The 27894-nt window shown below is 39.3% G+C and overlaps 1 protein-coding gene across 2 annotated transcripts in view; it reads right to left on the bottom strand.

Moving 5' to 3' along the window:
- Positions 1 to 27894, bottom strand: part of TAFA1 (TAFA chemokine like family member 1) — a 233831-nt gene that overhangs the window by 29414 nt on the left and 176523 nt on the right. The window contains exon 3 of one of the 2 annotated variants that reach the window (XM_032985783.2): positions 20231 to 20371. In XM_032985783.2, coding sequence (XP_032841674.1) covers positions 20231 to 20371 — 141 coding nt within the window. The remainder of the gene's footprint in view (positions 1 to 20230; positions 20372 to 27894) is intronic. The other variant, XM_032985784.2, reaches the window with a different exon arrangement.

The following is a 27894-nucleotide window of genomic DNA, read 5'->3' as shown; positions in this document are numbered from 1 at the left end:
ATTGAGAATTAGTTTGCTCCATTTAATTCTAATTCATGTGTGTCTCTGAGACTTCTTACCTTGTCTGCCTTTCCTTCTGTATATACCTATAATGCAATAATCCATAGTTCACAAGGTTTTTATGATGACAGGAAGCCAGGGAAGGAGCTTCAACTGAGCCAAACTGTACTCCTCATCAACCTTAACATAAATAATGTATTATTATCCACATCTCATTCCAAACCAGTTGGGGATTGTTGCAAACGTCCGTCTCATGTAGATGTTTGGACTGGACCTAGGCTGCTGCACGGCATAGACAGCTAATTCCCCTTCAAGATGCTCAGAGGCAGCCAGGGAAGGCTCAAGAGAGGATCAGGCATAGCATCAAAATATCATCTCCGCTGCTTTTCTTTGCTGCTATTCCAGGGAACCATGTCAGAAGCTTAAAGCATCTCCTTCAGAGGCTTCTTACAAGGCAACTCGAGGGTGAAACTTCACCCCAATGCACAGCAAATTTTTACTTGCTTAGTGAGCAGACTATTTGCACCTCCCTTCTTCAACAGGGCTGAATTTTTCCTGTAGAGTTTTTCATGGCAGTGGGTAGCAGTGAAAGACTACCATGTGAATTAACTTTCATTTGTATGAGTTGATCATGAAAGAAAGAGCACAGATATGTGCTACTCTAGAAACAGTACACAAGGGATATCACAGGCAGATTAATCTGGCACCTTGAAGACAGCATAATTCATTTGGATGAAAAGGGGATTCTCCTCATTAACACAGAAAAATCTCCCTTTATCCTTTTCTTGGCAGAAGTGTGAAACACAAGGAGAAGCTCTTCTGATGAGAAATGGGGAATACTATTATAATTGCTGACATCACCCTGCCCAGAGATACTAAATTGTCCCCGTGTCCAATGCCCTTCTTGGCCATAGGCTTCTGTGGGCACCTGGGCTTTGTAATTCAGTTCCTTAAATATACCATAGACACGAAACCAATGCTGCTGTCTCCTCACAACGTGAGGACCAGCATTGTGGTGGGCACTGGTAGAATGACCAGAAGAGGAGAATTTCAGCCTCTCCTGGGAGCTGGGACTGTGAGCCTTGCACAACACATGCTAGTCTGTAACACAGACGGACAAGTCTTCCCTCTGTAAAGGTTAAGTCCAGACCAATAATGATCACAGGACGTCACTGTACATGGCACAGCTTCAGCACTGTCAAACTCTGCCCTCCAGCCTTTCCTTATAAAATGTATTACTGTAAGCACAGTTAATTCCTTGTAACTGTCAAGAGACTTTAGTTTTTCTTCTCCTCTATGATGAATTCCCTGTTAACCAAAATAATGTGACAAGAAATAATTGTCAAAGAGGTAAATTCATACTCAGCTCTTTTGATGATTTGGCAGTTTTTGAATTTGCATAGACAGCAAGCAATGTTTTTTCAAATATACTGGGCTTGAATAAAATCAAATGTGCTCACAGTAAAGCACCTGTTATCCACATTTCATAACAGAGAGAACTGTGGACAGATGTAGGTCAAGGTTTCAGAGCATGGCTCACTGAGTACATTGACTCTATTTTGGGGTGGGTAACTTGCCACTCCCTGAAGATACTTAGTTTTCAGAGGGAGTATAGGTCAGCTCTCTTAGAAAATGAGACTTCCATGAAGGTCTGTCCATTTGGTGCATCATTATGCACCACTTCATAAAATCTCAAGTAGACTCTTCTCTACTCTAACTGCTATTTGTGCTGTAAAGATGTGCAAAAGGGGCTATACTCATTTCTCATCAAGAACCTGAATCAACACTCCTGGAAAACTCCTATTAGCTTGAATGTGAATTGCCTTATGCCAGTATAAAGTTATAAATATGGAATAGCAGCACCACTGGCACAGAACTGACACTACTGTAAAATATGAGGTATGATTACCTTGCCCTGTTTTATTCTGTGTGCTGCTTCAGTAATGCAGCTTCCAAGGCCCACCAAAGTTTGCAGTCGTCCCCTAATTTGCATCAGATATCTATCCTCCATTCAATGGCTTTTTAATGTCCCTGTGATTCCACAGGGCAGTGATATGGGGCATACAGTTTTGGCAGGGGGCTGCCTGAAATATGGTGTTTCCTTTGCAACATTTTATTAGCAAAAGACCAGGTAATGGAAAGAGTGTTCAAAGACGTATACAAATAATAATAGCACTGAGATATTGATTTATAAGGAACTGGTTTTAGATTACATCAGGATAAGCAATACTTAAATTCAACAGCAAGTAAAAAAAAAATATCTAAAATACTACTATAGATGGAAATGTGAGACACAAGGAGTAGCAAACTGAACAGTAGGATGGAGCACAGAACAAGGTGTATCATCAGTAAAGGGGGTCCTAGAAGAAGTACAACACATCAGCTTGACACTAGACCTTGGTGAAGACAATGTTATTGTTTTGCAGGCAGGCAATATTAGAGAGACGAGCTACTTGCCCAAACAAGCTAGTAGAACCAAGAAGAAAAGTCAAGACCAAGGCTACGGTCTTCGTTTCCACTGGCTGTAGCATTGCATTTTCTTGGAAAATTAAATGATATTAAAAGATACTGGCCTGAGAATATCCCCCTGAAGGCACTCGGGGTGTGCATGGCTAGAGACAGGAATACAGGCTGGTGAGATCTTGGAGGGAAACAGTGTTGCTGAAACACCACATTAAGTGCAAAGACCAAAGGGGCAGTTAAACCAAAACAGATGCGTCACAAAATCACAATTCTTTCTGGAAGAGATGAAGATTAATCAAGACAGAACTAAAAGTGAGTCTTTGATAAAATGCTTAAGTGACCACAATTGAACTGCAAATTTTTTGCATCAACTAGAGGATGAAACAGTAGTTTTCCATTATGCTGCAGGAAATCATGGCTTGCTAAATAACTCTTTTAACTTTCCTCTGGCACCTATTGATTATATCCAATAGAAATTAAGAGTAGAAGGCAATTAAGTTCAAAATTTAATGGTGTTCTGCTCCTGTTAATTTACTGCCTGACCTGATCAATACATTACACTGGATAACAATCTATTCCAGCAAGGCTGGGTTCCTTCAGTGCACCTTACACTAAAATTATAATAATAACAAACAACTAAATTTTAAGCAAATAATACATAAAAATAATAAAATAACATATAAAATAATTCAAAAATGGATTATTCACTGTAGTGGTGAAAACAACAACTTAAAATTAAATTGACTTTTACAATACAGAGCTTGAACTTTGTCAAAATATTAGATAAGCTACAACTTCAGCCTCACAGAACCCTCTGGAAATCGAAATCTCAAGAAGTTTTAAACATCTCACATACACAGCAGTACAAAATCCTACCCTTAATCTAGAGGGCAAAATTGAAGTGGGAAACTAAAGATCAATGGTTGAGAAAGAAACAATATTGTGCTATAGTCATTCTTTTTTGTACATAAGAGTTATGGTCTCTAGGTGAATAAATACAGTATAGACTTTATGTATAACAAGCTCTAATAAAACTTAGAAGCTTTGAGTTGATTTGCATGAGGGGGCAGTTTTTTTTGGACCTCTCTCCAAAATCTGGTAAGCACTTTTTAACTAATCCAATTTCCTAAAGAAAACAGGGACACAGTGCCATTTGTGACCTCCTTTTATTCTCAAAGGTGGCACATGAGGAAGGTGTACAGAGGCAGGATGAGGGGCAGGTAAGCCTCCATCTCCCACCAACCTGCCTCACAGTGGCACAGTGCCTCCCACAGGGCCATGCAAAATTGGGTGGTCTTGGTGACCACAGCGATGCTCCTGCAGACCCGTCCTGCATACATAATCCTTGATGAGGACAACCCAGGGGCAAATAGTGACCAGCAGTCCAGCATGTGTCAAGCAATGAAGCATTTGTCTGGAGAGGTATCTCCCTCCAGGAGCAGAATCACAAAGTGACTCTCTCTACCTTTGTGTGTCCATGTGCACACATGCATCCCTATATAACTGGCTGAATTTCATCCCTTTTTTTGCCAAAATGCAACATGTCAGCATAAAGTCAAAACAAAATATGATGAGGTTTTCTGAAAATATCCTCTTCACTGATCGGCAGTATCCCTACCAGCATCCACTGTGTAGCCAGCACACCATTAATCACTATGAAACATTTTCATTTATTTTGACACCAAAGAGAAATTGGAAGGAACAGTAATTTTGGATGGGAATGGAAAACAGGCTGTAGGAGTATCTCCTTTTGCCTTAGGGTTTCCCCAGACTGAGTGTAGAATAGGACCCTGTGGGTCTGCCTCCTCTCTACCCTCCATGCTGCATGTTTTTATCTTATCCTTCACAGGTGAACAGTGATCTGAACAGTGTAGTTCTTTAATCTATTTAGCTACTGTGCACTCTTTCTGGTTTCTAAGACAGAAAAAAATTCCAAACATTTGTCGTCATTTACTGTATCCAGTGTTACCAACACAGCAAGTCTGCTCCCACTCCGCAGTATAACCTCTCTTTACTCCTGTGTTGCCCACAGTCTAATTTTTAATATTTTTTTTTTTCACTACATGAACCCTGTGCTCCTGCCCTTGCTGGATGCCTATCTTGTTTTGCAGCATAAACTGATAGATTGCAGTTCCTTGTTAGACTTCAGAGTACAAATATAACCCCCTTGGTCTCTGAAAAACTCCTGGCAAGAAGCTCTCAACATCTACAGTGTTGTTTTCTTAGTGAAGACAAAAAAAAAAAAAACAAACAAAAAACAAACAAAAAAAACCACCCCAAAAATATTACTGTAATAATTCCAGGCACCTGTCATTTTTAGCTGAAAAAATGTAGGAAACAGCAACATCTACATTCTTTGACATATCGCAGTATGCCATGAAATGAGCAAATACAAGGGTAGACATAGCCAAAATATGTTGTACAAGCAGGACACTACACTAACATAGCTGACTTGTATTCTACAGAAAGCTAAATTTAGTAAGACCAAATATTTCAGGAAAAGATAGCAGAACAGACGCGCAATCCATACCCTGAGCACAGGGATACTGCAGTAAGCCTTGCCCATAATTCTGCTCAAAACCTGTGGACTCAGCAGAGCCAGAAAGGGCTCTGGCTGGCCCTTGTGCTTCTTCTGAGATCTGCCAGCAGTGCTAATGTTCCTGGCTACACATTTCCTCCAGGTCCATGACTATTAGACAGTCATATTTAGGAAGGGAAAGTAAAAAAAGTAACAATAACAGAATAAAAATTCAGCAAATTTCAGCAAAATGCAATTAGTACTTCCTAAAATGGCATAGGTATCCATTAAAAAAACAGAGCTGGCACTCACGATGGTGGTGATGATGCAGTGTAACAGGTCATTAGGATCCAGGTGGTCCTTACAGGATTTCTACTAATGATGCACTGTTGAAATTGAAAGAGCATGTTTATTGCTTTACATTTTTAGTAACAGTCAGTAATAGAGACCAGTGCATTATATTTTCTTCTTAGCTCATATTATGTAAAACAGAGCCTAGCAAATGTTTCACAGTTAGCAACTTACTTGATTTAGGAATGTATTTTGTGTCCATGAACAATCTGCTAGCTGAGTGTGTTGAATACCCTTTGGTTATTTTAGAACTATTTGGTGAAAAAAATTAAGAAAGGGACAGTTTGCTCTCCAGCTACTGTGGTAATATTTCAGGCATGTACTACTGAGATTTTATTAGCTGGGCTGAAATCCTTCAGTCTAAACCACAGCCAATATATTTCTGTAACGCTACTTCCTCACAGGTCATCATTCGCATAGATTAGACCTGAGACCTGGAAATTGTTTAAAAACATGAATTTCTATATCTGTTTCTATTGGTTTAACTGTAAGACAATAATAAATTATTCTAATCCCCTTTTTCTCTTTACAAATATAGACAGGAAAGGGGGAAAAAACCCCCTAATTAAAGAAGGCTACATCAGCAGGGCAGAAATTCCTTACAGGGTTTAATATATAAAACTATTCACAGGCAGGTTTTTGCTATACCAAGTATGTTTATTTTAACAGTTAGGCTGTAATATTTTTGGAATTTCTTCCCCAGACCCCCCTATTGCATCATATTCAGAGTCAGGGTAGCCTTTTCACACCACCTCCGCTGACCTTTATGGGACTGGCTTCCTCACCTCTGAAGACCAGGGAAAAAGAAAAACGTCATGCTCAGTTTAAGCTGCTCCTGGTACAAACGGCAGAGCAGCCTCACAATTTGCCTTCCGACTCCCCAGGATCTGCTCAGCCAAAAGAGCCTGAAGGGGCGAGCAGCCCCCGGGTGCCCAGTAGCCTCCGGGGACTTGGCCCATCCAGTGGGGAGGGAGCCCCTTGGGCCGGGCTCCAGCCTGATCACAGCTACTTGTTTTGGAAACTAGTACAGAGCAGTGTGAGGCTGCCAACACTAACTTCCTAAAGGTTAATACTTACAACTACATTTTGGCTGATATTTTCAAAGCTGCCTAGAGGGAATGGATGCCCAGTGCCCATTAATTTTAATAGGAACTGGGCAGGCACAGTCCTTATGAGGCTCTGACTACTGCAGCCTATTACTGTTGGTGACATAAGGTTTGATATTGCAGGAGGCTGATTACCTGCTGGGAGCACTGAAGCTAATGCAGCTCTCCTATATTTTGGCTTGAAAATTGAATATGCAAAATGTATGAAGAGTGTGGCTATGCTTACCATAAATAATGAGTTTAAAATGAAAGTGGTTCACGTGGAAAGGGTCTAACCTGAGGTTTGTTACAAATGAGTGCTCCTGATTACTTCAGAAATATACTGATTCAAGACAGAGTGGACTTGCAGGAGTTTTCACTAAAGGCCTTTGCATAACAGTTGCTACATTAGGAGCATAAACTTCTAACCTCACTTGTCAATTTATTCCTTTTATTAGGAAACTGTATCAGCTTTCAAAAGGTTTTCAGTTCAAAAGGTTTAATTTCATTAAATTTGAATTTTAGGAATTTCAAAACCTCCACTTCCATTTTATTTACCAAACTTGACTACACACAATACATTTATACCATGTCCATTGTAATCACAGATCACTTCTGATCATAGTTGCCATTCTGCTGTGTGCTAATGAGCAAATTCAGCTAAGAAATCTGACAACTCAAATGGATACATTTTGCTAGAATCCTCACTTGTGGGCACCAGGGGTCATTTGAAGAATGCAAGACAGGTAGCAAGGCTATAATTTACTTAATTTGTGTCTGCAAATGCTGTTTTTTTTTGCAATGACCACACAGAACTTACAAGCACTGTTTCAGAGGAGCAGCAGAAATGGGTTCTGCAATACTCCCTCATTATTGCTTATCCAGGCAAGTCCAGAACTGCCATCTCCAACAAACAGAATAGATTAAAAAAATCTAAGTCAATACTTACAATGGAGAATTAATTGGTTCCACTGCTAAAAATGATTTATCAGCATGTTATTGCAAACAAATGGATAAAAAAAGATAACAATGTTGGCCAACCAAACAATAAAAAAAATTACTGTACCAAATAAAGTCAAACTGTAACTAAAGACTTCAAAATGGAATGAAAGTTTCCATATATCTGCTTGGCAATTTTATCCTCCTTTCTTTTATTAATAAATTCACAGCATTAACAAAACATTTTTGTTTTCAAAAATTTACTTTCAAAAACTATCACACAACCCCCCCAGACTTCACCCTGTAGTTGGTATGAAATGCAGCTGTCTGAAAACTAATGTGATTTGTTTGTTATAAGATTTTTTTTTTTTCCAGATAGAATCAATTCTTGCTATATTAAAGATGAAACGTATATGTCGTTTGTTGCGTCTCTATCACACAAATGAATTCTTATGAGTTGGATCTACGGCTCTTTTTCTTGACTTATATAAGTCTGCAGTCCATCCATTCAGTGTGCTACAGTGTTATTTTGTCAAATAATACTAATTGCTTTGCCTTTTGTGGGTATGGCAAAAGACACTGGAATTCTTTAAAACTAACTGGCATCCCTACTGGGAAGCTGTCTCCAATCTCCTCTAAGAGTTAGGACTGTTCTTCCGATTGCCAACCTACATTTAATGATGGGGAGTTCATATCTCTTAAACCCTCCACTATTTTCTTAGCCTTTCTTTGTTACTGATGCCCACGCACTGATCTGACAGCTGATTCATACTCCTTCGTGCTTTGCTTTGCTTCCCTACAATTCTACTCTCTCCATAGAGGCTGTCCATTCTCCCGAGTAGCCTAAGCCTTTCTCCACACCTGGGCCCACAAGTTAATTCACCGTCTTTTTTGAAGCTGAGTGGCCAGAACTGCACATCCATCCCCAGAAAGGACCCAGCACTGTGCTAGAGAGATGCATTATGCTCCTCCAGCTCTGCCAGAAATTTCTCGCCTGATTCCCTGCCTGACATTCAGATGAACCAAATTCATCACAATACACAGACAAACAAGAGAAATGAATAGCACACTAGTGCAATAATGAGGCCGGGCCTTTGCTACTGAGCTGAATCCCAGAGGAAACACAACCTGTCAAAAAGTATACAGATTTTCTCCTTTACTGCTTCGTTCTTATGCTCTCTGATTCAAAGCAGTGGCCACCCTCCTTTGCCCCATCCTGCTCAGAGCAAGAGGGATCTATGTCCCTGGATAACCATCTCACTAATGTGATACAAGTGTTGATTACACTAATGGGCGCTTTTTTTTTTTTTTATTATTATTTAACAGGGACTACAGGTGCTCTTCTTTTAAAATGTGTTCATCCTGTTAGCAATTTTCAAGAGGAGGAAAGGAAATTTCTAAAGGAAACAGAATTCATTTAGTATTTGCATAACCACATTACATACAACTTCATTTGATGGTATTTCGTGGAGGGTTCTGAAGAAAAAGGAGAGGGTATTTTGTAATAATAAAATCGATCCAGATATGTTTTTTACTCTCATTTGAGTTAATGGGAGATTTGCAATTGTCCTCAGTTAGGACTGTGTCATTTGCTTCTCAATTTCATTCCTGAGTGATGGTTTGTACTGATGCTTCACCTTGCTCTTTGTGAGTCCTTGGCATATTAGGAAGATAAAAAAATATGTACTGACCATGTACATGCATCTTGAAAACTCTGCTGTATGCTTGCTGCCTAGGAATTGTAATCAAAAGGAAATGATTACAAAATACCACATATTATAAGCAATCTGTCTGCCTGCAGAATGGGTTTTATGTACTAATGACACAAGGCAGAATGCTTAAATTGTAGAGCATAGCTCCTTTCCACACCACTGTCTTTTGCATGATAGTTTCAAAAGGGAGAGGCAGCACTTTTTAAATATTATTGAATTTTGCCATACTACATCAGCACTTGTGTTTTCTTAACCTTGAGCAGTTACTGTAGTAAACTGAATGGTCTATGGAAACACTTAACTCCCAAGAAGAAATAATGCTTTCTTTGAGATACTGGATTAGTAAACCACTTTCTGACACCTATGTATAGAGACCTGTTCCAAAATCTGCGGTTATGTACGTGCTGAATAGCACAGTTCCTCAGCACAAAGTCTAAGATTTTAAATAAATGCCTCACTTGCAATGTACTTACTTGATTCCTAAATGTAAGTCATTAACATCTGAAATGTTAATGCATGAAAATCACCCCAAACAGACTACGGGCTGTCAAAGTGCTGAGGGGGGTTTGGTCCTATAGCTACCTGGTTGTATTCTGAGAGGAGGAACTGGAAATGTGTCTGTGATCAATTTTATGGATAATCAATTCTCTGAAATCAGTTAAACACTTGTTGACTTGTCTACCTCTAGTTGCAGTTGCCAGATTATTTCATGTAGTTCAACACAATGGACAATTCTAGTGCTAAATTAGTGACTCTTACTTTTAATCACTATATCAGTAAAAGGATTAACAATGCGTATTCTTACATAGATTTGGTCATTGCCTCTTTAAAATTTCAGTGTGTAATAACTTCAGGTTCTAGTCTCTTAATTTAGAGAGAGCACACTCTGCAGCAGCATTTTTAATTTTTACTTAATCATCAACTACTTCTGTGTTCAAATCCTGATCTTACAAACCACATTCAAGCCTTGTGAACTAGCTCCATGTTTTTAGACAGAAGGTAGGTTTGAAAGAAAAGAAAAGAAGACTTAATGCTTTGCAGTAGTCTGATCACATATTTTCTATGCTATATTAGAGACACCTGTAGACAAGCAGTATTTCACAGTCCTGGTGCACTGAAAACACAGTGTCCGATGCAGAAAAGATGTATGACATGAGCTTATGCAGAATTAGCCATTTTGTAATACGGTCTTTCCTGGCAGAGACAGATTACCATCTGAATTACTGTGAAGATTTGGCGTAAGGGGATACAGCACTGATGCTAACCTGACCTTAGTGTTTCTCTCAGCTCCTCTTGGCCACCAATTAGCTCAACGCTGGTCCCCACTCCCTGAAGACTGTGAGCAAAGAATAATAGCTGGTCGCCATTCTGTTAATTTTCATAAACTCAACAAAGCGTGTCCTCATTTGGCACAAACTCGCAGGTCTCTTTGGATTTCAAGAGCCCATTTACACCAGCTAAAAATCTGTCTCCAGGTGTCAGACTGCTTTCTGAATGCATTTTGAATGTTGTACTTCAACCGCGCATGTGTGGTTTGTTGTACAAGGCACAGTTAAACCCAGTGTTTATTTAAAGTCATGGTGCAAAGATTTAAACCTTTTACTCCTGAGACACCACACATCCTGTATCATCTGGCAACATCACTCCAGACAGATGTAGTAAATGCTAGCAAAGCTCTTTCTCTTGCTGCAGCCACGCAGGGGCAGATACAGAGCAGGCTCCATACCTTGCGGTGGCTGTGATGAATATGAATACATCAAGTGTCCTACACACAAGTCCCTCCTAGATATCCAAAGCTTACTCTTCTGAGCTGCTTCTGGGTTACCCCCCAAGTAAAGCTTTTTTCTGACACACTGCTGCTCACCCCCGCCTTGTGATCTCTTCTTGGACAGGCTTTTTCCATCTAGTGCCTGGCATTTGGAAATCTCTCCTTCAACACTGCTGGACACTGGCTTGTTGTGAGAGGAGCCTCCCCTAACATCACTGAAGCTTTTTTTACGCCTACATCTGCCATCTGTAGATTTGCAGATAGGTTGCAGGAGGGATGCTGCCTTTGTTCTGGGATGCTCTGGGCTTGCTGATGTAGATCTGTACACGCAAAAGCTGTGAAAACCCCTTACCCCCTTGGTTGTTCTCCATTCTTGCCAGGCAGCATGCCCAGTCCTTGTGCTACTTGAACTCACAGGGCTTACCTGAACCATCCTGCCAGTGGCTTCACCTCTGCAAGGGAATTTTCTCTAGGCTCTCTTTTTCCCACCTAGCTTGTGCTTCTTTTTCCCTTCGATGCCTGACACACCAGCATGACCGGCTGCCCTCCGTGCCCGTGCTCCTTGCCTCCAAAACCCCTTACCAGGCCCTTGCCAGTGCTGTGATTAACACTTAATGCTACCCATAAGAGGAGAAAACTCCTCCTGTTTTTCCATTTAGCCTCTAGTGTGCTTATTGCAAGTATTTTAGGGAAAGGTTACTTTCCTCTGTATGAAGGTGAAGTAATTATATGTTCCTGTGTGTCTTCACACTGCTACACAGCTGTACCATTCTCTAATTTCACCATAAGGTTGCTGCTTGTGCACCTTGGTTGGCTGTGAGGGCTCTGCTCCCTCTGTGTCAGCACTGAAACCTGTCAGCTGGAGTCTGGAAAAATGACCACCCCTCATGCAGAAGAAGATAGTGCCATGACTTATGGCTTTTTTTCTCCTCTTAAGTAGAAAAAGAAAATGTTTTTCCTGTGGAAATTGGGATTTAAGTAAGCTCTCTGCACTTCATCAGAGGTGGATTAGTCAGCTGTTCTATGGGCTTGATATTAAAAAGACTGGTTGCTTTGCTACGCAGGAAACCACAATGTCAATTGGAAAAGAAAGAAATATAAGACATAGGTAGGGAGATAAATTATAGCTGAGATGAAGATGTACTCACATAAACCCACAGTCAGACGATCTCATTAGCTGCACCATCTTCACACCAGAAAGACATGATCATTCGTCTACTTCTCCCTAATGCCTGGCAGATGTTTGCATGCGGCACAAACAACACAGCCCTTGCTGAGAGATGGGGAAGTGCCTGACTCGGCAGCCCTTGCTGCGGACTTTGGCTCAGGCTGGCTGTAAATTTGACCCTTGAATATCCTCCCTCTGTGTACCTTAATCACTGGCAACATACACATGTGTCTGAACAGCACTGGGTGCTGTGATGTACCACCCATGGCAGGATGACTCTACAGCATGGGCACAGATATACATATATAGACACACATGTAGATCTGTTTGTACATATAGTTGTTCAGGGAGAAGCATGGCCTCTCTGTTCTCCCCAGGTTACTCACTGATGGTCTGGGCTCAGGAGATGGTACTGTGCTCTGACACAAAACTCACCCACCATCATCAGGGTCAGGCACATACCTCCACTCTGCTCCGTTCAGCCTCCGCCCTGCAGATTAGAAGGCAAACTGGTAACGAGAGCTGATGTGTCTCAGTAAATGAACGAATTATTCTGTGTCGTCACTGCCAGTTTTGCTTTTGCTCCCCCTGAAGTCAGCACCTCTCAGGATCTGCCTGCAATTTCAGGGTGGCTGCAAGGGCATTTCAAGAAGACATATTTCTGGACAAAAAATAAAGTCTTAAAATATTCCAGTACACCGTTAGGCTTCTCTCTCTCTCTCTTTCTCCTTTTTAAATAATGCACGTGATACGCTGTGATTTTTTTTTGAGCTTACTAAATAGGTGTCGGTAGGGAACAGATACATTTTTTTTCCTCTTTACAAATGAAGTCATCTGAATTCACAAAATCAAAAAAATACAAGTCTCCTGCTCAGTTCCAGTGGTACTGCAGCAGGACAGGGCTATAGATTTTCCCAGGAGTGGGGAATAATTCACCAACCCTGCTCGTTATTCATATAGACAGTGCATTAATAATATGGGGCCCTGAGATCTCTTCTTATCTAGGCCGAAGCACAGCTAGAGGAATGAGAAGCTGACTCCTTGGATTTCAAAAAGCATTTTTTCCCCCTTTCTTCAAGAAATAAGAATTGATTGAAAGTATTTTCACAGAGTGGGAAAAAAAAAGGCTTTCTGGTGATACCACCTAAAGTACACATTAGATAAATAGAAAACTATTGGCTTTGTGACTGTGAACAGTTTTCACTTGATGTAAGTCCTGATAGATACAGGATTATATCTAACAAAGCATTTACTAAGGACTTGACCCAAAGTCAATAAGAGTCTTTCATTTGATTCTACAGAGCTTGAATCCTGCACTCAGTCCAGGGAAAGCCAGGAAGTTTCTGTATTTCCCGTGCCCATCTCTTAGCCAGTGCGAGCTGGAGTGGCACGGGTGCTATGGAGGATGCACGGGCTGAGCACCAGCTGAGGGACATGCAGGGGGATCTGTGACACCTCTGTACTGCAGGAACACAGCACTCCTGAATTATGAATGCTCACTCTACAGTAGACATCCATAATTTAAAATAATAAAATAAATTATCTCATATCAACAACATGGCTGAACTTACTGTCTGCCCAAGGAGTGATATACCTGGTATGTCCTGGGTAAGGAGAGAAAGAAGGGCAAACGCCAGCAAAGAGAACATGTGTTGATGAATGCTGTCCTTTCTCTGCTCCCACTATTGCACATGGAAAAATAAGGATGTACAGTATCAATCATATAAAAGCACAACTGGAGAGTTGGGAGGTGTTAGCCCAGAGAGACATTAAAAGTCACAGTTCTCTCAATGATCGTTAAGACTTGTGTTTATTTTTTTAACGCTGTCCTGATGAAGTATAATGTATATTCACAAGGCTGTGTGGTGGCTAGCGATGGATAATCCTCAAACTAATAGAAAACTGTATGTACATCCATGTTAATATATTACAGAATGATTTGAAACTTGATGTGATCCAAAGCCAGTCTGGGAGAAAAAGAAACACTGTATTAATTTCTTTTCCCTTTCTCCTGATGCATAAAATGGGACAACAGCAGACAGTGCAGAGTTAAAACACCAGTCCTGCTGCCTGAGAGTTAATGCTTCAAATCCTGTGTTGCAGACAACATGGAATCAGATCATCTCAGATCTCTGCAGAGACCTTTCTTACAGGAATAATTTAGAAGAAGAGATACCGCACACCATTTTAGTATCACCTTGCTTTTTCCTCATTACTTTTGAGCAGTGTTAAAACCACCTCATTTCCTAAAAGCACTGGCAACATGCACAACCTACCTGAAAGTCCCTTTGGACTGATTTCAAAAGCCAGTGCAGGTGCTTTTCTGTTTTTCCATACTCTGTGGTCCAACAAATTTCACAGATAATTGTGCAAGAAATATTGAGATTGCCTCTGAAAGAGTTTTAAAAAGACTGGAAGAAAACTGAAGAAAATGGAACAGAAAAATTCAAGCGTTAAAAAAATGTGTGCATGAGAGAATCATTGACTGTAACACAGTAAACTTCAGTATAGATGAACAAATTATGTATTATTCAAAGGCCTCAAAGAACACATGGATATAACCACCTACTGACTATACGGAATGGTTCAATACCACTGTAAATTATATGGTACAAAGCACATTATTCACCGTATAAAAGTGACACCATTAAAATTACAAATATCTTGTAGTCCTATTACATTTTTATAGCAATCATATGAAGTATTAGAACTGAGAAAATATTATCATTAGCTTTTTTGCTAATATTTACTCAGTAACGCCATGGGCTCACTTGGCCTCTATTCCCACCTCCTTCACACTAGCTATTTGTGACCAGTCCTGTTTACCAATATCCTGGAAGGAACATCAACAGCCACTGGAAAGTGCAGTGAAAAGTAGAAGTGTACATCCTTACAGGGAACAGGAAACTTCCAATTAGGAGAATTTTCACATGCTTTCAACTAGAGTATAGAAACGGTGGAGAATTCCATGTCAAATCAAACACTCATGTTCTTTATACTGAGTACTAAAATGAACTGCTTGAAATGCCCCAAAAGAACAAGCCAAAACAAAGAAAAAAATAAATTGGCCACAAGACTGTTTTGCTAATGTAAGCAACCAAAGAAAACTGGAAGTCATATGGAGACAAGCCATAAGGAACCAGAAAATAAAGACATAGCTGTATCAATCAGGTCACTGCTGCTACCTGCTCATTGTTGCTCTCTAGCTCAAACAGCCAACTTATTCACGCCACAGAAGAAAGTCTTAGCCTATTCAGAAAGGTGATATCAATTAATTTTGCATGAATATTAGGTCAATGAAGAATAAGAGGTGGACATTACAGTCCTGATCCAAATATAACAGTGTTGGTATAACCTTTACATTCGATACTGTAATAACAAAGTTATTTTGAAGTTATGAAACACTGTCTGATGGCAAGATAAACAGAACCACCAAACCTGGAGCAATCTACAACCATTTATTTGAAGTGTCTTGAGTTGTAAAAAAGCAAAAGCAAAATGGCTTTTCAGGAGGCAGTGTGAATGCAAATCCCTCAATAATATTTAAAAATTTTGAGAATATGCTGAATATGTCTAGAAAACATTCAAATACTAATTTTAAAGGTATCTAAAAGTCACATTTTTTCATCAGGATTTCACTATGCTCAGTGTGTTCCATACTGAGAAGGAAGATGGGGCAGGAAAAGAAAGCTCTGATGAAGTAATGAACAAGATTAAGAATACCTCAACATTATGTATGAACAACAGAACAAATCTTGGTCCCACTTAATCTAAAAGATGTACTGGGAATGATGAAAAATTCTAAAAGGGTCAAGTATCTATCAAAAAAAAGAGAAATATATGAGGATTTTTTTCTTTTTTATTTTAGTGGATTCTTTCAGTTTTGTGTGAGATAACAGAAAATTAACTTAAGAAAAAACAACTGAAATTTTGGAGCCACCAACTGATCTTTATTCATAGAAGTGAACAGGTTTTCTAAAGGATGTGGCATTGACATCTGGAAAGACAAATGTCATGTGCCCACTGACCCTACCAGGAAAATGCAAGAGGCATTGCTATAAAGAAGAGGATGACATTACTGGGAACATCTCTGTTAGATAAGCACAGTACTAAAAGAAGAAATCATTTAACAAAGACAAAGGAATAAAACCTCAACCCACAGGAGAAATTGTACTAGCCATGTGACAGCTAGCAAGGGGACAAATCCCAGTTCTTTGTGCTGACACCTGAGTGCCTTCACAGGTGCACAGAGCCTGTTGCAGGAGGAGGAAAATTCATGGGATTCTAAAACAAGGAAGTCAAGTTGTTTGGAAGCATGGTGGAGAGGGAGGGTGCAAATTCAGACACACGGCTAAGAAACCCTTACAGAAATAGCCTGAATGTCACACAAAAAATACCTGCAATAACAGGAAAATGAGAGAGAGCAGGTCCATCAGTGTGAAGCTAGAGGGGTCTGCACGCTAGTCTGAGCTGCAAATTAAAGCCCTTTGCTGGCCCCAGCTGTCTCTGAAGTGTGCAGACAGGACTGTAGATCAGGAGTTTCTGTGGCACCTTCAGACAGCCAGTGCACATTTCGAGTCCCACAGCATGGCTGCACAGTAAGGTAGTAATGCTCCAAGCCGTGCAGGTTCCCTGTGCTCTGAGGACAGAGGGCTGGGGACTTTGGACGTGCTTGGCACTGATTTCCCCAGGAAAATGGATCCTCTCAAGCTGCTGTGGCACAAATGAAGTAAATTCATTTGGGACTTGCTTTGGAGAAGTATTTGGGCAAATGGAGAAAATAATAAAAGCCATGGTAGAGAGCTGAACAGACTGATGCCCATGATATGTGCTACTGCCATGTGGCACACAAGATAAATTGAAAGGAGCATTTGAAACCATCCTTCAAAAAAAAAAAAAAAAAAAAAGAAGACCTTGAAGTAGTGAAGGGAATCATGAAAGTAAATGTACAACAGAAAAGGCAAAGAAACAGAAGCTGGCATCTCTGTCTCATGACAAGATTTGGCTTTGGTTTTGCTCTCACTGTTGCTACTACATAATTCATTGGTGATTGATGCAGATTTTAGGACAGTGCCTATGGAATGACTTGCAAGGGATAATATATAACTTCTGAGGCTGCCACAGCCTGGCTTCACTATACATTTTTAAGATGAGGCCCCAAATAAAAAGTTTAGTGGACTTGGCAGGAAGTGATGCTTGGGAATACACAGTAACTTCCTGCCCTTTATAGTACAAATAACATAGTCCGAATTTCAGCTCATTCAGGAGGATGACTGAATACATGAGTCCTATGTACTATCATGGTGTGTTACCCATGATAAGATCTCACAGAAAGAGGACAAAAGGATCATTTATCACCTCTGATACTTATTAAAAAGGTTAAGCTGACTCCTATGTATAATTGTATTCTCTCTTAAACAGAAAACAAATCTATCTGTCCACTCAGTCCCTCCCATGCAGCCCAGTTGCGTCCTGGAGCAATGACTGGTAGGAGTGAAGGCCAATGCAATCTCTCCTCTGTAACATGAACTCAATCTGTCAAAGCATCAGTCTTCATGAGGTGTTTTCTGATGAAATTGGACTGATACACCAAAATCTTGATTCTGGTCCCGTTAAGTCACAGTTTGGTATAATGGTATAAACAGGACAAGACTGAGGTTCAGTTTGTTTCATACACACTACCAAATAGGCATCAGGTGGCGATGGCTCGAGGCAATAATCAACCACAGATGGGAGTCAAACTGCTCACATGGGATATCCCATTCCTTGTCACCTCTCAGAGGTGATCAGTCTGTTCAGGTGTGAATATACTGCTGTACCTGAACACCCATGGATTTTTAATTAACGGACCCAAGCAAAATTTCTTAGTGACAGATTATGGCATGAAACTGTGTACAGTGGAAAGCTCAGTGTGAGATTAAATGGTCCTAATGCTTTCAGTATGGTAGGTAAAGAAGGTAAAAAGTTGCAGATAACTTTTGGAAATATTCTCATGTACGACAGAAGCAGCAAATCCCCAATCTTTGTGTGAGTTAAAGTACTGATGTCAATGGAACTCCCATGGGAAGTTTTGGGAGCTCGCCTTAGCAAGAATAGCACCACTAAATAGGTCAAAGTTTTGACTTAAAACAGGTCAGTATGTCAAAAGTCACAAAGCAAAGTCTGGGATAAAACAAAGGCCAAAGAAAACGCCCCTTCTATTAATTTTTATGAGCAGCATATTGGGCTTTTGAACCATTCACCAGCCATCTACAAAAGAAGCTATGGGCTGAGTACAATAACTAAACTTGAAAGGGGAAGACATTCCTTTGTAGTTCACATTTCCTGGCTTTGAAGTCACTGTGAGTCTTACCAGTGATTTCAATGGGACTAGCTTTGCACTTTAATATTAGCCATTGTTTTATCCTTACTCCTTTCAAAATTCCAGACAATAACATTTCTTTTTATTGTAATCCTGACAGAGCAATTAGGCTCTAGTCCACACCTGCACCTGACTTTTTTTCTTAACACAGCATTCTTTGAACTCCTCTTCTCTGAACAGAATTATGAGATCTGAATTAATGGTGTCTCTCTGCTCTATCTGGTGCCTCTGTTTTTCATGACCTGCTGAAGAACATGAAATTCTTCGAAGCTTGTAGGGCTGATCTTTGGTTAAGACCAGCTGTAGGTTTCACCTACAGTTTCATGAAAGTGCTTAACACAAAAAGAAAAGCTTTTTTTTTATCAGGGCAATTAAGCAATAACAGAATGACAGAATGTGGATTAAAGCATAATCACTCACAGGTGCATTCATAGTGTGTTTTTAGTCAAGAGTCCAGAAGTTGAATTACATTCCCAGTGTAACAAGCTATGAAATATTGCCTCCTAATTTAAAAATTAGAAAGCATTTTGAAATAATAAAACATCTTCTTTTTATCTTTAATATATCAACTGGATACATACACACCACAAATGCTTGCTGAGAAAACATGAGCTTCTCATCCTTCCAAAGCACCCCCAATTGCTCATCTTTTTGGTGTTGAATATACAAACCTCAGAGTTTTGTCTACACAATCCTCCAGTCCACAACTCTCACCAATACTCCTGTTTAACTTTGGCCTGCAACTGGACCAACCCCTGCACCTTTGCAGTATGTGATTGAGCAAATGTACCCAGAAGAAATAATTTTTCCCAATGTTTGCTTGTATAAACCCCTCTCACTCGGGGTGTGTGTGGGGGGAAGCTGAATGCCAAACGACAGACCCAAAGAGGAAATTCTGGGTCCTTCCAAAACCTGCAGCTATGCTGCCAGCCCTGGAAGTCCAGCCATGGGAAGGATGAGGAGAGCCCAGGGCAGAACCCTTGGCTCTTCGAAGCACCTTTGGGCTGTGGGGTGGTATAAAAAAACGGCACCAGACATTTAACATAAAGAATAGTGAAGAATTTCTACAAGATACTCTCTTTCACAAATCTGTACACAGAGGGATTCTGCAACATGGAGCTGCTTGTTTGGGAAGGGTAACTAATGGGATTAGTACCACTTACTCCCTGTCTTCTTATGCGATTTATATTTTGCTAAGCACTTCCAAGCTGCAGCTCTCTCCCCGATTGCTGCATGGTTTCACCTTGAAGTGGTGGCAGGGGAGTCCCAGAGAGGAATACACCCTAATATGAAAGCCAGACACAAATAACATGGTGTTTTTCTATCAGCAAAAAAATCCCTGTGACAAGAAACAGCACCAGTGATTTTAAAAGACAAAGATTTTTTCCTTGCTTTCGGTAATATTTGTTACAGGACAAGACTACAAGATTCATTTACTTATTTTCTTTGCCAATGACTTTTCAAATGGCTAATTAAATCAAAATGAATGGCTGTTATCCTTTTAAATATTTATGACTCAAAGCTAATGTGGCACCGGGGGGCCCTGAGAAGTGACGCAAGGAATAATTTTGTCCAGTTATTTATTAAGGTCTTGATCCTGCCACAGAAGCTGTTATACTTGTCTAAGTGACTGTACTGAATCCTATACTCTCATTTTTTGAGTAAATCTTAATGTGACCCATGTGCACAGAACCATATACTAAAGCAGCAGGAGGTAAGTTGGTGTAAACACACGCGTATGCTCATAGATTTTTCTGTTTTGTTAAATAGAGAACACAACAAAGTTCCTATGCATAATCTATAGATTTAAAGATATTTACTGGATAGTACAAAACAGAGACATATATACAGGAGGAGCTACTTGCCATCAACACAGGAAGGTCTGTTTCTTGTAGTCCCAGCCACTTTCCCAGGTAGACAGGAACATTTTACTGTTTGTGATCTTTCCTCAATTCGATTCTTATTACAGCATCTGTGTGCTGCTATAACTTCACACGTTCCTCCTTCTGGCGAAAAAGAAAAAAGAAAAAAAGAAAAAAAGAAAAAGAGAATATTGACACTGATTAGGAAGAACAGCACTGGCTAATTAAAGAACCCAGGCGTGCTCCTGTCTGTGTCTCTGCATGGCTTCTATACAGGTAGGATTACAATGTTATTTCTCCCATTATGTGTACTCCTGACTAAGCCAGGTGCTGCTATACTTCAATTTCAATAGGAAATATAGATAAATGTCCCTCTACAGTAGACACATCTTTCCTGACTTATGTTAGAACCTTGTCTGACATCAGCAGAATTTTTAGCCTAAAAATGACTCTGTCAAGGTCTGGACCTGAAGACATGTAGGCAATATACCGTAGTGAATGTGTGACAACTGTTGGTTGATTTTATGCTTGTAACATGGGAAGTCTCTTCCCCCAAATATTCTCTTGTGAAAGGACAGGAGTTAAGGGAATCCATCTAGAAATACTTTTTCACCAAATATTTGATTCTTATGCCAGTACTCAGCCCTTAGCAGGCGACAATCAGCCTCTGCAAATTACAGGACGGTCCAACAGCACTTCCCTTTGCTACCCCACACACTGAATAGGCAGTTTTAAGGCAGGAAACTTTCCCATTGTGTGCAAGATTACCAGGCATAATTTTTCTTCTCCTTAATTGTTCTTTATGAACATTTGTAATAGCTTGATTACATGGAGAACACAAAAGAGTGATAGACAGATAGATGGTGGCTTAAGATTTATGAATCCTTGATGTTTATAGCATATGCTATGCACAGAAGTGAAGAGTCAAGTGTATTTTTTCCATTCACCTTAGCAGTGCAGTGCAAGGAGATGAAACACCACAGTGGGCTAATGCATTGCCCAAGTAATTTCTTGATTCCTCAGTTCAGATTGTATTTATCTCATAATCACCAAGTATTTAATAGTGCCAGTCTGTTCCCCACAGATATTTGGCTACTTTATGAAATTATGGCATGAATTTGGCAGGATTTGTTTAAACTTAGCACAAAACATCGTGCACAGCCTGCTAAAGAGCAGGATGTATAAGAAGGCTTGCTAGGTTTGCTAGAAAAGCATTATTACTTTATGCCACTATGAAATGTTAACTGTACACTGCTTTTACTATAGCATAAAAAACATTATTCCTCTCTCTGGGTTTCACTCTTTTTGAAATAACTTTGAGAGCTTTTGAACACTATAGTAACCCTGCAGCCAGGTAGGAGAATAATGAGTTTGGAGATGATGATCCACATCTGGCTGTGAACAAGGTGTTTTAGAGGATGTCTGGGAGTCCAAGGGCATCTCCCTGCTCAGAACAGAGTCCTGGTACTTGGTGATTCTACAAATGTGACATTTCTGTAGTGAAGGGCTGGGGTAGGTGGGCAGAGAGGAATCTCCCTTGACTATACGTTGTGAAGGTCATATGGTGATGTGCCATAAAGTGTACCCGCAATATTGAGTGGTACAGTGACTAATGAACAGGGACTCCACAGAGTGTGGAAATGTTTTATAATATTAAATTTTCAAGCCACTGACCTCCCAGGGTAAGTCAGTGAATGAAAGCCTGTGAACGCCCATTAAGGTAAATGAGCTTAGGTTGTGTGGTCATGGGGTTAAGCACTGATGAGTTTGCAAGCATGAGACAAGACGTAACTCTGCAGCAAATATTTAACTCATCTGGAGAGAAATACTGCTTCATGTATTAGTTATTAAGTGCATTTGACCTGCTGACACAAGCTTTTTGAAAGCCAATAGGTGCCACAGAAGAGAGATCCCAACAGTTCAAAAGCCATCATCTGACAAACTGTCTTTTAAGTGTCTCATGAGTAAGAGGAATTGTAACAATCAGCCCCAAATGCTTGTATTTTTCTATGAAGTAGTTCTTCAGATAAAGTCCCTGTTCCCTCATCCAAATCATATTGAAAGCAATGAAAAGGTTCTCGTTGGTTTAATTCGTCTTATGGTCATGCCCTAAGAGAAGAAAGATTTGTGATTTTATTGATTGCAACCTCAACAATAAAGATAATGTACACAGTAATAAGCATTTCTAATTTTAGACTACATAGACTGTGTGGTAAATATCTGTGAATAAGCTAAATGCTTCATTTTCTCTATTAAATTGCTGTATGAGTACTAATAACCACATGCACTAGTTTTACTTATTTGGTTATCTATTCAAAATAATGGGTTGTGGTGGATGAGCTTTATAACACCTTTAATTGTTATGTGGAAGCTCAAGTTGCTGCAGCAATAAAGAATTTAACTCAAAGTGTATAGCTGTTTAGGGGTGGCAAAATGAAACCATAAAAGCAATGAAAAAACACTTTCTTTTTTTTTACCAGTAGACAGTTAAGTACATTAATCAGGACTTCTATCTGCATGGAGTATAACTGTAATGCAAATAATAATAATAATAATAATAATAATAATAATAATAATAATAATAATAATAATAATAATAATAATAATAATAATAATAATAAAAAGACCCTTCTCAGTACTGACACAAAAGAAAAGATCCATCTCACATGGAGGAAGTTATGCATGCTACACACCCTGTTTTCCTGGAAAATTTGTTAGGGGAATCAGGTTTTTCCATTAAAGCACAGTTAGCCTATGAATGACTGTTGAATAGCATTTCATGCAATGTATTTTGCTGGTATATATTTTACCAACCATGCATATATATGTTAGACTTTTAAAATCCATATATAAAAATGAGAATAAAAGTACTCAGACAAATACAAATAGACATAGTGAAACCAGGAAAAAGACTAATTGAAAAGGCACAGCCTTAATTACATTATCCACAGAAATATATATTATAGATATTAGATATTAATGTATATAACATACTGGGGGGAAGGTTCAACTTAAATCTCTATTTCAGCTGTACAAATGAGGAAACAAATTAAAGTGGGGAGAGGAACAGGAATCAGTCTTCAGTTTCCACTGAAAAAAATTTAACAAGTTCAGATGTATAGGTGAAGTCCATTTTTATTCTGTGATTTTCATTCTTTATTTCCAACTTCTTGTTTTGGGGGGTTGGGGAGAAGTTGGACAGGCAGAGCACCAAGAAATGTTGTAATACTCATATCTGAGGACTTCTGCTCCCGAGCCAGTGATTTTTTTTCTCAGTGGTTCTTCCAGATTACTGGAAGACCTGGTGAGATGTTACAGTGCTGGGAGTCCTGAAAAAGTGTGAATTATTGACCTGATAGGCTGTGAGTGCAGCTAAAGTTTAAATCCTTGTCACAAAGAACAGAAATGTCTTTTTTGGGGAAGTTTATGGTCTATTGAGCTAAGGTAGCCTCTGGCTTTGTTTCTACAATAACTGCCTCATCCAACTCATTCAAGTCAATAGGGGATTTCTCACTGATCATAAAAGGAGAGGAAAGGGCCCTAAAATCCTCAAAGTAAGTGTCTTCTGAATTTTTTGTTGACAGCTACATTTCATGAAGTGGCTGGTTTATCCACCTGGCAAGAAAAATAGCTTATTTTTTAAAATTCCCTCCTGACCCAAGAAAATCAGAAAAAAATTAGAAATATAATAGGAATTTGCAAATCAGGAATAGCTTTGCTCTTTCTTCGAGAAACTTCAGAGTTGAATGAAAATGTCCTAACATGGTTCATACCCTGTTCACACCAAACATTAACAGGACTTGATAGGAAGAACAGCTGATCCCTTCTGAGCACTCAGTTCACAGGACGCCCTCAACTTTGCATGAAGGAAATGTGATGCCTACCAAAGCAAGAGGGACAGAATTGGCTGCTGAGAAGGATTCTGGGCTGTTGAAGATGGTAACCATCTGTGGCATTACAACTCTGCTCATATTTCCTAGCCTTACAGAAGTCTTTGTTCTGCATAGGCTTGAAATAATAAATGGTAGAAATTATATATCATTCTTACTGTAAAACGGGGACAACTATTTGTTACTCCTAGAAATGGTTTAATTCTAACTGGATGACACTGAACTCCTGAAATCATGTTCATTTTTTGTCTCTGTTATAAAACCACCTTGAGTTTACACACCGCAGAGTGAAATATTTTATCATAAGTATAAGCCTACTGTGGGTGGCTGTGATTTAAAATATCTAATCACCTATAAGGTCTGAGTGCATGCCTGGCAGAAGCCAAAAAGCCGTCTTCTAGTCATCTCGTTTTTTTATATCTCTAGCTGAGAGGTAATAATAAAAGCATATTTTGTACTTTGAAATTATAACTTGCCTCTGTATTCTAGCCAAGCCTGAACTTATCAGTAAACAAACATAAAAAAGGCAAACAGCAGTACTGATTTGTGTTATACATTGTGGAAGTCATTAACTATGAGTCAGGTAGCAAAACTTGTACGTTTTCTCTTTGACAGTGATGACAATTTAATAGTATTTGACTCTGCTGAGTTACATGGAGCATCCTGCAGCTATGAGAGAGGTTGTTTATCAAAATGATAAACATGTTTTCATTTCCTCCTTGGCTGCATGTATGTGATCAGAAGTCTAAGGCCATCAAGAATTCACTTATTCTGGCCACCAGGCAGACATTAAGCTATTCAGGACCATCTGTGCTTGAAATGAGTTCCACTTAATGGACCTTCCTAGGGCAGGTCAGTCATAATGAATGCATGTGTGCATGAATGCATGAGCAAAGCACCGCTTAGGTGAGACTTCTTGGGTTGTTTGGCAGAGGCACAGACGGTTGATAGATAAGATATGCCTTTCTTTTTGGGGTCATACGCCCAGCGATTTTAGAATTGAGATCCTCTGTTACATTTGCTTCTATCTTATCGTCAATGCACCATGCAACCTAGTCCAGTTGAAGGTTGTTGTAAGAACTTGTTCGTGTAACTTGCAAAAATATAGTGATGCCCAAAAAACTTCATAGGCTTTGCTGGTCAAATTGTGCCCTCTGTTATACCATATGCAACCCACCATGGGAATAAGAGCGAAGGAAATCATATGGACCAATTTTATCAACATTTCCAGACAGCTCATTAGGACTATTACTAGTTTTGATAGCTCTATTTATTTATACACCTTCAGCTAGACAGTCTATGCTCCAGTGTTATCATCCTATTTGGGGTCATATACCCATATGTTATTCTGATAAATGCTAAAGTATATGTAGATGTTGCTAGGCCTAAGAGATCAGAGAAAATTTTAAACAGAATTAAAGTTCTCTAGACTTCCAGGAAATGTTTAACAACATGACAGTAAAAATTCTTCAGACTCTTGAAGACTTTGTGAAAAAGAGTTTACAGAAACTAATGAGTAAAAAAATTTGCACCCTTGCTACCTCATGTCTTTATAGAAACATCCTAGAGAAAGAAAAGACAACCCTGTGATAGCCATTTTTACATTTGCTAAAAAGAATTCAGATTTGGGGGCTGCAGCTTGAAGAGTTTGAGGTTTGAATAAGCTTTGGAAACTTCCCAGGTGTAATTAATACATTCATAAGCTTTAATCAAAATGTTTATGCCAGCTAATGTGCCAGAACTACAGACTACATTGCACTCAGGGGAAAATACTATACTTTATTTTACTTTATGAAATAATAAGCCACTACTATGTTACTTACAAAATAATATTCCTACTTCTGACGAGAATATGTAACAGATGAAAAAACAAAGTCCCATGCTAGTCCACAAGCCACTTCATAAGCAAACAAATAAAAGACTCTTACCACAGTGCAATTACACTTCAATTTTTGTTTTACATATAATCCACTGACACTCTATCTGCTCCAGAAGGAAAAAGATCAAGCTTACAGGAGGCATTTCTGCACACATAGAGTGACAATGGCTGCAAAGCAATCAGACAAGACTTAGAGTTTTTACTTATTTTTATAAGATCAAGGCTAACTGCACCTCAGCTGCCAGAGTGCCACCAGTTCCAGTGAAGTTACAAAACAGCTGAATTTGGCCCATGAACTTTAGGTAATGCAAAGGAACCACCAAAAAACAGACCCAAATATAAAAAGTTAGCAGTAAGCCATACTTAAGTCTTTCCCTTTATGATAACTGATACAAATAGATAATTGGCTACTCTTTATATATGGAGTTACCATGAGAAATTGTAATGCACATGCTCTGCAAGACCCCTGGTTTTATACTGCATTTTTTTTTTGCCAGTGGATCAGATTAGACCGCAGTAGTCAGTTTCCCACATTTATATTTATATTTTCATTAATATGCGGTATTTTCATTGGTCATTATGTGGGATAGATATTATTTTCAGTTTGAGAAGACTCTATGCAACAGCAGCAACAGAAGCAATTCCCACTGTGAGTCATTAAGTTTTAGGTTAGGATATTATTTTCTCAGATGTTGTTGCTATGAAAGGATTCTGGAGATGCAGGGTACCTCCTCTAAAGGAAATGCTATTTGTTTACAGAAGGCAAGTAGATCATGAGGAGTGTGGCTAGCGAAATCTGGTTTCCTGTGGGTTTGCACCTTGTGATTCAATTCAAAATCCTTTTGAGCTTCTTCCTATGTCTAGGTCACTTGAAAGAGTACTCATGGAGTTCAGAGTTCAGCCAAGAGCCCTTGGAACTTTTTCCTGGTGGTGGTACAACATTCCTCTTCGGTTCAGCCCTTGATTCCTGTATCATTGATACAACTACCCTATTTTGAGCAAGACCAATAACGTTACTGTCTTGGTTTGTGTTGACTCATTGTACACATGGTCAGTCTGGAGAAGAACTGCTGGACAAAGCAGGCCAGCTACAGATGGAAATTAATTTTATACTAAGCCAAAGTTTTCATGGATTCTGGAGTCAGAATTCATAAGCTAAGAGAGGCAGTGTGCATTCAGCACAGCCATCTCTGATATTTATGGTGCTATAAGCTAATTTTCTAAGAGCAGTTTCTACAGAAAAGGCCATTTTCATGAAATCAAACTTTTCTACAAAAATCTATAACAAAAGAATTTCTAGAGGAAAATAATATCTTTAAAATATTTTATTCAACAGAATGTTAATATTTCATTTGAATACTAACTCTTGTGTTTTTTTATTTGTATTTTATTTCCCATTCAGTATAATAGAGGAAGCAGGGATATGTAAAGCTCTAATTAGCACATGGATTTGTAGTCTTTTACAGTTTTCTACTAATGCTCTCTGCCATCAGCCACAGGAGGCTTTTTATCCAACAGATTTACAGATTCTTATACTTACACCCAGAATAGACTCCGATCCTCAAGAACCGGTTTATTCACAGAAATGAAAAATAAGTATTTTTTGTAAAGGAGAAATGGTACAGATTCTACTCTTGAATTCACAAAGAGAACCCAGAGCACACCAGTGTATGAGGTGTGGGTGGATCTAGGGCAGGCTTATGGATTTCCATATCAAACCAATATACACACTAGAGAATAGGTCTTTTTACCAAAGAGCCTTGCAAATTGATCTCCTGAGAAATTTGCACAGGACCTTATTCTTATGCACATTTTAAGAAAAATCTCTTAAAGATGAATCAAAGGAAAAATGGTATCCAGAAAAACAAGGCAGTCCGCTAGCAGCTACTGCCTCTGGC

Source organism: Tyto alba, unplaced genomic scaffold, assembly GCF_018691265.1.
Source record: "Tyto alba isolate M040663 unplaced genomic scaffold, T.alba_DEE_v4.0 Super-Scaffold_3, whole genome shotgun sequence".
Classification (NCBI taxonomy): domain Eukaryota; kingdom Metazoa; phylum Chordata; class Aves; order Strigiformes; family Tytonidae; genus Tyto; species Tyto alba.
The sequence above is the reverse complement of the archived record's forward strand: the minus strand, read 5'-3'. Positions and strand labels throughout refer to the sequence as shown.